At 35.2% G+C, this 13736-nt stretch overlaps 2 protein-coding genes across 2 annotated transcripts; both read right to left on the reverse strand.

Moving 5' to 3' along the window:
- Positions 1-2723: 2723 nt before the first annotated feature.
- On the reverse strand, positions 2724-5326 carry LOAG_07906 (hypothetical protein). Its single transcript, XM_020447561.1, has 7 exons — positions 5101-5326; positions 4666-4784; positions 3794-3966; positions 3531-3643; positions 3394-3461; positions 3239-3322; positions 2724-2986 (listed from the first exon to the last, which is right to left on the reverse strand). Exons 1-7 carry the CDS (start codon positions 5156-5158, stop codon positions 2954-2956), a joined length of 648 nt encoding a protein of 215 aa, XP_020302220.1. The 5' UTR covers positions 5159-5326; the 3' UTR covers positions 2724-2953.
- Positions 5327-6617: 1291 nt separating this feature from the next.
- Positions 6618-12688, reverse strand: LOAG_07907 (hypothetical protein). The gene is made up of 8 exons (XM_020447562.1): positions 12470-12688; positions 11669-11884; positions 11021-11299; positions 8636-8743; positions 8426-8527; positions 8148-8207; positions 7588-7768; positions 6618-6935 (listed from the first exon to the last, which is right to left on the reverse strand). The coding sequence occupies exons 1-7, from the start codon at positions 12509-12511 to the stop codon at positions 7676-7678; spliced, it is 900 nt and encodes a 299-aa protein (XP_020302221.1). The 5' UTR covers positions 12512-12688; the 3' UTR covers positions 6618-6935; positions 7588-7675.
- Positions 12689-13736: the final 1048 nt, after the last annotated feature.

Genomic DNA, 13736 nt, shown 5'->3' on the forward strand with positions numbered 1-13736 from the left:
ATATATATGTATATATACGCAAATATTATATATATATTTGCGCGAGTTAAGTATTAAGTATACAGCTCACTTCACTCTAAACTAAATCTATCATCGTGTGCTAAGAAAAATTAAGAACTATTTTAAATGTGTTTACATGTTGATCTATAACAGCAAACTATACTGTATGAAAGATCATTTGTTATAGTTCTGGATTGTAACTTTGCCGAGAATTTCCACACAAATTTTTTTAGTTGGGTTCCTGTTGCAGTTCTCATTAAAAAGCCGGCTTGTGTCAATTCCAAAAAGATAATCGTGGGGTCAGCCATTGCTGGACAATGGTTTTTTTGAGTTAATGTATTTGAGAGGTTTTTAATTTGAATTAATGTATTGGTGTGCTTTGATGAGGATAAAAATAAAATACTCCATGAACTTTATGGTTTAATGAAGAGCTGCCGTTCTCCGTTAAACTATAAAGTCCATGAAAAAGCATTTCGATGGAATATTAATAATTTAATTGGAAGTGCATACTTTGGAGGTCACTCCACTTTCTCTAGTTTTTCTACCATTAATTTGTTTTGAATTATTTTTGTTGGGTTTATTTACTGGATTTGCATTTTACACTAAATATTAGAAAAAATTAGCTGTGCTGTACTCTGACTTTGCTTTTGTGGGCTGGTGCATAAGATTTGTATGTATATATGTCAGGCTTCAAAACATTGTTAATAAAGTGACCCAATTTACTGATCACTTTATATCCAATATTTTGAAGACTTAGTAGGCCAATCTTAAATGAGAGGAGAAAAGCCAGATCCATTGTAAACCTTGATAGCAGTGCTTGTGTTTCACGAGAAATAATCTCCTTATTTCGTATCATGCAGAAGTACTGTGTTTATGTGCTTTGATCTCTTGTTTGGATTGCATTTTTGATGATCTCAGAGTACATCCACTACAACCTCAACCATTTTTGAGGAGATGATCGAACATTAGATGTATTTTCTCCTCATTTTTTTTCCTAACGTCTGTGGTGCCGTTATTGCTTCATTGAAATATATGTACGCTGTGAGCATTGGTGCGCATGTATTGATTGAGGCGGAAAAGAGTTGGAAATCATTAGCTGACCATTTGGTGGTGTTCGTTCCCTGCTTTTCAAATATTTGGTGCGGTGAGTTTTTTGTTGATGTTTAGAGTTTCAGAAGCTTAGATCATAGTTTTGTTTGGGAGAGCATAGCTCGTTTTCTCCTCTCTTTCTTTTTTTCTATCATTAGCATATCGGAGATTCCCCAACAAAAGCTAAAATTTTTTCATTTATTTAAAGTTCTATATTCCCGTAAGGAATAATATTGTTCGTCGAATCAAGCCGATGAGTGATTTGTTTTTCTATGTAGTTTTGCTTGTATCTGTCGCATTTATGGTTTTTAAAGTATTTTTTGTCGGAATAATTCCTATGAAATATTTTGTTCACCATGTAACAGTATCAAAAATTCGCACGCCACGACCACTGCTCACATTCTTCTAGAAATACAAATAGTAAGAAAAAGACCTCGCCTATGCTTCCGAGTGTATAATGTAAAAATCGGTATATAGTGTTGGTTCCTATCAACATTTCCATGTTTAATGTTAAAAATGCGAATTTTTGATGCTGAACATGCGTGGGATTTCCGACTTAAAAAGCAGGAAACAATAGCATTTATGTCGGGTGTTTGTTTCTTTCGTTACGATGTAATTGGAATTTGGTAAACATCATTATTTGTGAATTATTAGTAAGTGAAAATGTCAACATCGAATATTTTTGATGCAGCGCTTGTGTGGTAATTTTGACTACTTGGAAAGGGAAGCCCCGAAAAGATATTGCTGGATATTATATTTTTGCATGATGGAACCAAAATTACCAAGTAGCCAAAAGGAGAAAGGCTGAAGTATTATCAGTATAGGAGTTTCCTTGAATATCTTTGAGAAGGAACATCATAATGGCTTATTGTCAATCATACTTAGATCATTTGTGATGTTCTTTTTGTTTTATTTGTGAAAACGGTATCTAACGAATGATTATTTGTGGAGAAGTGATGTTATTGTCCTACTTATAACGATGCTGTTTTCATCTAATTTCCCGTTTTTCTTCTAGATAAAAACTCAAATAAATTCTCAAATTATGCATCCTTAGTGACCGCTGCCAATAATAATGCCTAATTTAAGAATTCATTCGGGCTTCTGTCCGAAAACTAGCATCTCAGTATTGTATTACAACTAGTAAGAAAGATCGTTTGTTACAAGGTCGTAACTCGTCTATTGTTCCTTTCATCTTTCCCATTCACTCATATTTCTTTTCCTGCTCCATCGTTCCCCTCCATATATTATTTTGAAGTTATCCCTTTTAGCAATCAGAAACTTTTCATTTTTCATTACATCTTTGCTTTTATAAAGTTTCCGTCATTGTTTCTTCATCAGTAAAGTTTAAATTTGCTGTTTGAAGTTTGAGAAGTTAACCTAATACTTAATACTTCATAAACTCTATAATTTTCATCCGCAGTAAATATTGCATTTCTTAAAGATTTTTCTTTATTGTTTCTCTATTAATAAAGTTGTGTTTGTGCGTTGAAATCATTGAAACGAATAATTCACTAGTTCTCCCATAACTTATATCTGTAATAAATATTATAATCTTTAAAAAGTTCCCTTCGATATTCCCTCATTTAATGTTTGTATTTGGTATATTCCAAAGTTTGAGAAGTTAGAATAATTTACGAGCTTCTCTCTATTTTTTTTTCAGAAATAAAGTTACTTTCTGTATTGCGTTTGAAATCATTGCTTTACAACTGCATTCAACATCTCAGCAATGTCGTTTCTGAAATGAACAGTCAATTAACCGCTCATGAAATGCGCTCTGGGGGGCATTTGAATGCGATGAAATTACAGGTGCGGTCTTTGCGGAACTTGAAATAGTTACATCTGAGAAACAGTTACAGCTGTCCTTTCACGTATCCAGGTGACGTACTGCTGCAACAATCTGTAAACAAATGTTTAAAGCAACGTTTTTTCAGTCAGCTAAGCTTATTCGCTACCTAATTTCAATCGGAAAACAGGTTGCTACACTTTTTCACAGCATTCAAGCTACCGGCAATCTAAGTAGTACAGCGACTACCATCGCGAATCACTTTATAGATGTATGTGCATAGTTATATAGTAATAGCATCACCGAGGGAGAACTACTATGATTTGACCATCCTAATACTTTATTTAGTATTGAGAAGTATAAAACCTCAACCAGTTTATTGTCGATTCGTCTGCCGCAAGGACGTAAATTCTCAGGTATGCACTGGTCACACTTTTCCCATTTGAACTCCTGAAATTAAGATTGGAAGAGGAGGCGGGATTGTGTCATAAAGGTTTTCATTCCTGACAAAGACAACTTACTCCAGCTCGTTTTTGCAGTTTTGTTTCGCAATTGCCTCTAAGTTTTGTGCGTATTTCGAAGCGTACTTCTGAAAGAAGTATATGAAGCACAAAAATACCATGCTAATATTTATTTTAGTACTTATAATCATTCTCACCTTCATATAGGAAGATACTTCTCATATTCTCGATATGTGACCCACGTTGTAATGTGAATATTGTTTGTTGGAACTGTTGTTTAATATCAGCTGCTTCACTTGTCAATAAGTCACTGAAATAGACAAATCACTGGCTACAAACATGACCAAACGGTCATATTAACTGTCCACTTTTTCAGCAGTAAGAAATACATTTATAATCCAAAGAAATGATTGACATATTTTCGTGTTTCGGAATGAATGAAGCAGGGAAGTTATATGACCTAAAGTGAGAATACTGCATATCCGTAATGATTAGTAAGACCTCCATCACCGCTCTGTTGTCCTTATCAAGAATGCACGCCGCAAAATGGGATAACTCATCGAACTTTATCCATCGATGAACTGTTTGCAGTGCGCCACTTACATAATCCGACACTTCTTTCACTCGGCATTTCTAGAATGCAAAAACAACAGTAAAGAGGATCGATTCAATTAATGATTGCTCTGAAGACTCTCATTTCGAAATAACACAAAATTCCTTGAGAAACTGATCAATTTGTCATGTATTGAATAAGCAGAGCCTGTTGAATGCATGACATGTCGTAAAAGCTATGAGAAAGTTTTTACTGTCGCTAAGAAGGGAAGCTTGATACGGAGTTGAAACCAAAAGTAGCAAGTTAATAAGAGAGTGAATCAAGTGAATGACTACCTATATTTTGTCCTGGTTATTCTTATATGGTGGGACTTATTTACAACATATAACACATAACTTGGTCATCAAGCCAAATGTTAAGTTACCAGATCAGATGTTCTTTACGACAGGATAATGGGATTTGGATGATTTGTTACTTAGGGCACTGAAAACATTTATTTTAATTTTTAATGTAATGCATCATTTATCAGTAGGATATTCCAAATAAAACAACTTTTGTATTAAAAAATCTCCACATTATGAATTTAATTCAGTTATTCCAAGATATTTCTCCAATACAAAAGTATTTTATTTCAACATATTTCTATATTATAAAAATATTCCGGTTTTTCTGATATAACATGGGGAATTTTCGGAGTCATGAACATTAAGACAAACTAACCGGTCGGTGGTCAGCTTGTCTCAGTATTCATGATTAGATCGTTTTAAACTCGCACTTACATGTATTAGAATAGCCCCGTAGAAGGCTGTATCAAACGTTTCAACTGGATAACCACCATAATTGAAAAGCAGAGTATGGGAAATAATTTCCAAGAATTCAGTGACCATATCAGCCAATGCTGTAAATGTTACATATATTGCCTACCTTTCTCCCTTCAATTTTACTCAAATATCCCAATCTCTTAATGTACAATTTATTTTGCTCCTCCTCTCTCTCCCCCCTCCCCCTCCCTCCCTCCTTCCGGCTATAAATTACACACTTTACAGGCCCTCCATAGTAAGCCCACACAACGGAAAGTTATGGTTGTGTACTTACCTGTTCCATTTTGAAAGCTAACAAAGTGGCTTTTTACTTCTAAAGTGAGAAGTGAAAAACCATGCATTCCTTGAAATTCTACTAACAGAATGAAAAACGTTTCATATTGAAATACCCACCTTTCCGACTGTTAAAACCTTTTCGACCGACTTTAGCAATCTGAACGCTTTTTCCCATTGTTAGCGCTGGCTAAATGAATCCAAACTGCTCGTTATTCTATACTTTAAACAAAGTTGAAGCACGGCGGAACCTCCCACTCGCTACCGCTCACTATTTCGACCGAGCATTATTCCGACCAGACCGGATGAAAATTGTCTCGCTCATCGTCCTAGCGTGCCTTGTTCTTGCCATAAAATGACACGTTACTTGTGAAGATTTCACCACGTTGGAAGTTCTTCCCAATTTCGGAATCACCTTGCAGGTGGACGCCTTACCGGTTACTCGACATATCTTCCAGAAGTGCTCCGCTAGTTACTTTGAATCCCGCCAAGCACCGTTATTGCCGTTATTTACATATATCCCACTACCATTCCACTCCCTTGCTAAGTTCGAGAGAATATCTCAGAAATACACAGAGATGTTCATCTAATCCGATGCATTAAGGCTTTATGCATCCAATTGTCCATCTTAAACCATCACATCCCGTCAACAAAGAACAGGGTATTTCATTATGACCGATACTGTTTATTAATACAGAGGAAATATTGGTTCGACACTGGCTGAAAAGTTACGATGAATTTCTTGCAGGAGAGATATATATAATAGACAAGCTGTTTGGAAACTGAATAATTTAGGAGGAAACAGAGGGGAAGATTCCACATCAACTTTACCAATAAACTAATAACATCATGTGACCAACAAGTATAATGAAAAGCTTGGCAAAAATGTTCGCTGTAACATTCATCTCAAAAGCAGAAGGAAATGATCTTGATCGACAAGCATTGTTAAGGAGGGATTGATGAAACTTTCCAAATTGACCAAAAACAAACGATAATACAGAACACGCTCTCTCTCTCTCCTCTGAATGGCATGCAAAAACCGCATCTCAGAGACAAAAGGAAGTGCATGAGGAGCACCAACACGTGAGGATCAGAAATTCATTATAGCTTCTGATCTTATATAGAAAACCTTTAGAAATATGACACGGAATCCATTGATCAAATCAATCATTTAATCACAAGTCACACCTGCAGAACACATCATTTCTTCACAAAAGCTTTTTCATTATCCCGTTAGAATTTAAAACTTGAAATGACAAGAGCGGTATAATCAGACCGCAGGTACGTATAAAGCAATCTTTCTTTAAAACTATGGGAATTAAAAGATTAAAATGAAAAAGAGCAAGCACCACCCAGTTATTTTAAGTATAACAGATCAGATGATAACAAAGCTGACATTTTTTCATCTCTCTTCATTACTTCCTATTAATAGATAGGTCACCTCAGCAAGAACCTCTCCAAGCTCATAATTAAAGCAGCTGTAACAAAGAAATACAGAAAAAAATCATTTCATAACAAAACATATTAGAACAGAATTGAGTGAAAAAAAAGCACAATAAAAGAAGGAACACTGCCGGTTAACAAATCAAATTCGGATGTGTTATTTCCAAAACTGATCGTAGACACAAAGAATGATTTCAATCTATCAGTTATTAAAAAGTAACTTTAACCACAGTATAATTTTAAAATATAATAAAGCATTGCGGAATCGGGAAGACGCGAAGGGATGTAAATCTGTGTAATAACAAATCATCGGTGTGTTCAAATTTTTATTTATTGACAAGAATATATCGATTCCTTTCCATATCCCGATTCCCTAACAACAGAAAAATTGTTTCAAGTAATTCAAGCTGAACTACACATGTACGCCAAGGATAAGTAGTTGAATTACTACGCTGGTTGGTTCAGTTCGAGTAATAAATAAAGATGAATAAAGATGATTTACGGGAAATTGCCTGAAAAAACAGTACTAATAAACTTCTCAAGTATATCGCAGAGAACTTTCTTCAAACATCTTTATTTCAGTAATACGGAATAAACCTAAGAAACCATGAAAAGTGTTTGTTCTTTAACAAGCATCATGAAGTGTACACTAATTTAAAATAGTTACACTGGTAGGTCTTTATAAATTAGTCTTCTCCATTACTTACTTTTATACTATTCGTAAACCTTTCCTCATTGTACGAATGAGTGGTAAGCATAAACAAACATTTTATCTGACTAGCTATGGTACTGCTTAATCGAGATAAACAAACCTTATGAACTGAATCCAAAATATATTCATACGTCGAATTAGTACTATAACGAATGGTAAATATAGGCAGTAGTGTTAAAGGATAGGACAAATCTCGAACTGAAAATGCTCAAAATGCTACTTCTCTCATTTTGCTATCCACTAATACAACTGATGCAATAAAATCTCAACGGTGAAGCATTAAGGATGATATTTAAACTACGAAATAAATGTCAACAATGAACTCCAACCTAATCAGTCGCTAGATGAACAGGACCGCGCAATTATTATGTAAATAATGTGGTACTCAGTCTAACTCTTCTTTTTCTTATGTCTAGAAAAAAGAACAATGCTTAATTTGATCGTGAACTTACAAAACTAAAATGAAGCCATGTTGGCAGGAAGTTGAAGTATTTTCGAGATAGTTTTTTTTCTCTTTTGCAAATGAACTGAAATTAGAAATCAATGAACAGCAACAGCCGGTGTGTCGACGCTTCCCGCTTGAGTGTCAACTTTCTTACATTGTTCCTCTCCCGCCTGTTTTTCTTCGACAACCTATAAACAGCCAGCAGTGAATTTTGAAATGTTGATTAGTGTCCCACTAATTATTTTTGTCATTACTCATTATAAAGCATCGGATATTATTGTCAGGGTGGACGACACTGGTCCTATTTTTTTCATATAAAAATTTTTTTCTGGAATAGTAGAATCTCGAAAACATGTGGATACTGATACTCTTACCGTCATCACGTTTCTGGAAACACAAATAATGATATCCAGAAGTGTTTTCGTTAGGACTCTATGAAGTGAACCATTTCTGCCCGGTAATCATGTCGCAACGTATTATCACTCTTCAAGGTATTTCTCACTACCTTATCATATTGCAATTAAAGTCGGCTTAATGAGGATTTCTAATTGTAGAAAATGGAAAAACCTTTTCAACAGTAGTTGCCTTATCTTTTTCTTCTGCTTCTTTCGCAAGTTTTTTCGGTGTCTGCAAGAGAAAACATTTTCCTTCATTCCTAAGAAAAAAAGAGATAGACTTTGAAGTCCAATTTAAAAACTGCTTTTAGCTGCTGACAGTTATATCTTGTCCGCATACTTACCCCTCATCATATATTCATGAAGCCAAAAGAGTGAATGAATAACACTATAATAAAATCTTTGTTCCACTACTGACTAAATAATGTACCAAAAGTTGTTGATACAAACCTGAATTGGCTGTGCTCGTCTGAAGAAATTTAAAATTGTCTGCACAAGATTAGTCGGTACCACCTGTGAAGCTGTTTGAACGAGTTGCTCAACATCAATTCCCTAAAAATAATCAAACTGTTTATTAATTAAATTCATGCAAAACAAAATTCCCACACTAACTTGCGTATCCAGCTATCTCATCAAAAAATGAAATTACTAGAACATAACCTTTTGCTCAAATATGCCCTGTGCCTTAAGAGCAAGCTGCATAAGCGTGTTAAATACTGCTTGATATCCTGCTTTTCCTTTCTCTTGTAGATCCGCGGCAGTAAATACCTGCAAAGAACTTCTTGGTAATTAAATGACGAGCGAAAAGTGTGTATTTCAAATTTAAAAACATAGCACTACATTCGCTCAGTTATGTTACCTTATTCAGAATTGCTTTGGAAATTATTTTAAAAAAGTAAACATTCATGGAATTTGAGCAGCGCAGATTTATCATAATCTCGTGTGCGCTCACTCCCTAATTCTGTTAATTACAATTCTCTTTTGGAACAGAGGTTCTTGCTCTTGATGGCTGCATTGTAAAATTAAAATCTTGAAATTTCGCAATCCCCGATCCTTTTCCGGTCATTGAAGCTAAGCAAGCAAAATAATTTAATCTATTTTAGCGTTGTAATGGCCAAATAGCTGTTCATTTTTGGGATAGCGTGCCAGTCACAGCAATTTAGTAGTATGAAATGTAGTAGCTTTTCGATTAAAAAAAAAAAGTCTAGAATAAAAAGATCGATGTCTATAGTCTACTAATGGATGCTGGAATGCTGGAACCTAACATGGAACCTAACACAGTGCTGGAACCTAACACAGTGCTGGAACCTGACACAGTGCATAAGAGAACAGTCTGATCATAGTATCCACCAATCACTTTTCGCCATTCTGCATCTTACTGAGGAGCAAATGGTTATTAGAAAAAAAAACAAAAATATGAATCATGCAGTTGTTTACCTAATAAGATTTATTTCCTAACCAAATAGATCACAGAGGGAGAAACTATTGTTAGCACAATGAATAGACTATTAGCATCGAACGAAGAGAATGGATAAAACCATCGGACCACAGCTATCCTCTTATTTGAGCGAAATATCATCAGTGCTTGATAATTTATTGGAGTTTGGAAGATGAGAAGCTGAGAATGTGTAACAAGAAGAGCAAGCGACAGAAAAGAGGTGCTAACTCCACGTCACAAAGCAAATTTATTTCTGCCACTGTTTTTAAAAAGGTGTCTTAAAAATTCTAATTTATCGAAATCCTTCATATTCACATACAAAATAGTTTCACTGGAATTTATTCCATCCAGAGATACCAACCTACTATCTATTCCATTCGAATTATAATCCGCAGTTATTTTAAACACGATTTCTCTTTAACCTCTTATTACTACACCACTACTAAGGCATCAATTACTAGCATCAATTTTCGTTGCTTAAGGCAGTATAAAACCACCCTGTTGAGAGAGATCTATTTTTAAGTAATGCTGACACAATCTCACGCCGAATAAATTTATAAGAAGATGTCCGAAGTATTATTCTCAAAGTGTCTTTCTGACTTTGAGTTAGTCAACAGTTACGTAATGCTCTTTTAAACATCTGGTCTTCATTCAAAAACACACAAATATTATTAAGCTAATTTTCCTAAAATTTCCAGATATGTTCTAACGAACTTTGAACATGGTGTTAGAAAAAGAAATGTACTGAATGAAAATAAAAAAATGATGGTTTCATTTCCGCTTCTCCTCTATTCTTTTTTTAATCCTCATCATTTCAGTGTGACATTCGGTGACTTACCTGGAAGATCTGTGTGTGGTACTCCTACCCTTGACTATCAATAAGTGCTTTACTTCCTCTACCCCTACCTCCCTCTCCTCCTCGTCCTTGTTTGCGTCAGTTGCTGTTTCTTTTCCTACAGAACAGACGAAAGAATCTCTGATTGTGCGAAACGCAATTCACAATTTCCACAGTTGTTTTAAACTAATTGGAATTATTTTACAGCAAAGTTATACCACTAGCTTTTATCTCTCAGGCGAAAGAAAAACGGAACTAAGGTCTTTGATGAACTGATCACAACTTGATCCATTTCAACCCCTTTAATCACGTATCGAAATAACAAAAAATTTGATTCCTTCGATTAATCAACAGCCAACTGGCAACTATCAGCCACCGGTCAAGCTCTCTCCATCATCAGAAAATTGATGAAAAAGAACCGAGCTGGCTCCAACTAAAAACAGTAACAGATTGACGCACTCAAATTACTTGTGTGTAATCAGTTTTTTCTCTTCTTTCTTCTGCAAAGAAGATATAGTTCCTTACAAGGAGAGGCCCGTCATCGTTCTCCGTTCAAAATACACATCTATTTCAACGACTTTCAACGACGAAAATTCAGTGTAAATTAACAGTCCACAAAACCATAACAAATGAAAAGTATTTACTTCACTACTCCATCACCTCTCTATTTCAAATTGTTCGTAATGAAGTAACAGTGAACTGTACTCAGTGAAACCTGGAAGTAATCTAATAAATTATGAGGGAAATCATCGAAAGAAACGAAAACAGTGACCTGCTCCTCGGATAAACCAGCTTTTTCTTTAACAAAATTGATGAAAGCATTAATATTAGATGTCTGATTGGTCTTATCCTTAGCCGCGTCTCCTTCATGGATCGTTTCGACGGTTCCCGGCTGAAGACGATTCGCTAATTTTGCCAACAATGATCCATCTCGAAGAAATGACAAAAACTGATTCTTTGTGACAGCATCACTTCTGCCAGGTAACATTTGCCGTTTATCTTCTTCTTCGATGGCCAACTGCTGAGCCCAATCTAACAATCGGTAATTTACCTGTAAATTATAGTCTTCTTTCAAATATCCAAGCTCTTTAAATTTACAGTGATGTATTCTTCACAATATTACTGGAATGTAATGTAAAGCTAGCTTATTAGATTTAACTAGATGGCCATCACTTACTCATGTTCATGATTCTGAAGTCACTTTATACTTGGAGCTAACCGAACAGACCGTAATAGACGACGTTTCATCTATTTTAAATTCCCTATTTAACTCCAACTAAAGGCAAACCTATTAATAAAGTTTGACACCTTAGAAGTTCGAGTAAATGAATGATGAACCTCGAAGGTAAGCTACTACAGAATGGTCAATACTCAAAGATGAAATAGTAGCTTGTTTCCCTGCTATAAAAGAGGCTGATACCTTGTGGACAGCACCAGGAATTAGTGAATTCACCCAAGCAACCGGATCTTCTCGTGGATCCTTTCGCGATTCTGGCACCTTTTCCTTTGCTTCAACTTTCTTTGGTTCAACAGTATCCGAATCCTTTACATCGGCATCAACAGCAGGTATATCTTCATCAGGGTTGACTGATATTGGCAATTTGCTTTCTGTTACTGGTGAATTTGTGTTTGAAGCCTGGAACAGAGCAACCTCGTAGGACAGCTAAGCTTCATAGACAAAAACCAATGAAATGATGGACAATAATGCCAATAGAATATGAACTTATTCTTTGTACATTAATACCAACTGTACGGTCTAAAATTTTAACATGATAAATCCAACTGATTTTGAGAGAAATGAATGTTTTCAATCTTTTCCATAATTTTAAGCAGTGATGAAGTCAATTTCCCACTACTCGATCGAAATCTCACAGCAGAAAAAAGGATTCCTATTTCGGTCTTTTTTTTCAATAAAACAGTATTTAAAGAGCAAGCACTTCAAGATTCTCTTTACTAAGATGAAATAACAGACAATCGAGCAACGTAAAATGCTAACTCAATGTATAGCGGCTTAATGTAAAGGATACAGAAGGGGCATACGGGATTGATAAAGTTTGACTAAATCGCCGTTGGAAGGATTGTTAAAGGCATAGGTGAGCTAAGCTGTAATGATCGAACAGTTTGCGAGCTTGCGTTTAAGTACTCAAACAATTCGTTCTCTCGACTAATCTCTGGTTAATTGATTTTTTATGTAATGAAGTCCAAATGAAGAGAAAAATACCTCGTTAGTGGCAGGAGTAACTTTCGTTTCAGTTTCAATCATTGTGGATGATGGAATGTTATAATTCACAGAGAATGCCTGGTTAGGCTTTGGACCGCTGCAATTACAATACTTCGATGTTCGATATCAAATAGATGTATCCGGAAATGCAGAAAGCGACGCGGCCAGTGTTGGCAATACAGAATTTGAAAGTCTTAAATTTATTCTTTCCTGTAAATTCATACACAGCTGAGAAAACCAAATGCGATGTATGAGATAACACGCAGAAGAATATGTCGAGAACAGCAATGCATGCAATTATATTCGATCACAAAGATGTGAAAATCTGCTTGTTCATACAAATGAAATAAATATGAAAAGCTCGTGCAAAGCTCTCAAATTTCAAAACTGAAGATTTTGGCGGAAGTGTGGAATTGTCTAAAACTTGTAATACTGTATAAATAGATAAAAGTGGAGAATGGATACACGTTACAGCGGAAAGGAAGACAAAACGAAAACGAATCGACACATCCTTATTGGATAAAACGATAATTATACTAGCGAGTGGTAGGTAGTGCAAACAGTCCTATTAAACAACACTAAATTCTGGTTAATATATCTAACACGTGACACATGGAATGGTAAAAGAGTCGTTAGCCCTAAAATGAATCGATCTGATATACGATGTGCATCCTTTTCAGTGATGAAAGTTCATGACAGTACAAAGTGAGGAGATGGGGAAAAAAATTTGTAAAAGATATGCCGGGGAAGAAAGAGCGAAATGGGTATCATATCTTTAAAACCTGGGAAAGAAGTGTTTTGTGGTTTTGTGTGGAAATATACTTCCTGAAGGTGTGATAATTCAAGTAAGAAAAGAGCATGAATACGAGGTGTGATGGTAATTTTTAAAAAAAATAGAGAGATGATATGTAATACTAACCATTCCAGGTAAGCAGCAACTGAAAATAATAAACGCTTACTCATGCTTATCTGTGCAGAAACTATTAATATGATCCATGGAAAGGAACTTGTAACTTCAACTCCTCGAGTCGCATGACTTGTAGAAATACTACTTTGTAACTTCAACTCCTCGAGTCGCATGACTTGTAGAAATACTACTAATACTAATATACTAATATAGTATACTAATATACTAATATACTAATATACTACTACTACTACTACTACTACTACTACTACTACTACTACTACTACTACTACTACTACTACTACTACTACTACTACTACTACTACTACTACTACTACTACTACTACTACTACTAGAACG

This window comes from Loa loa (assembly GCF_000183805.2).
Source record: "Loa loa unplaced genomic scaffold supercont3.89, whole genome shotgun sequence".
NCBI classification, from domain to species: domain Eukaryota; kingdom Metazoa; phylum Nematoda; class Chromadorea; order Rhabditida; family Onchocercidae; genus Loa; species Loa loa.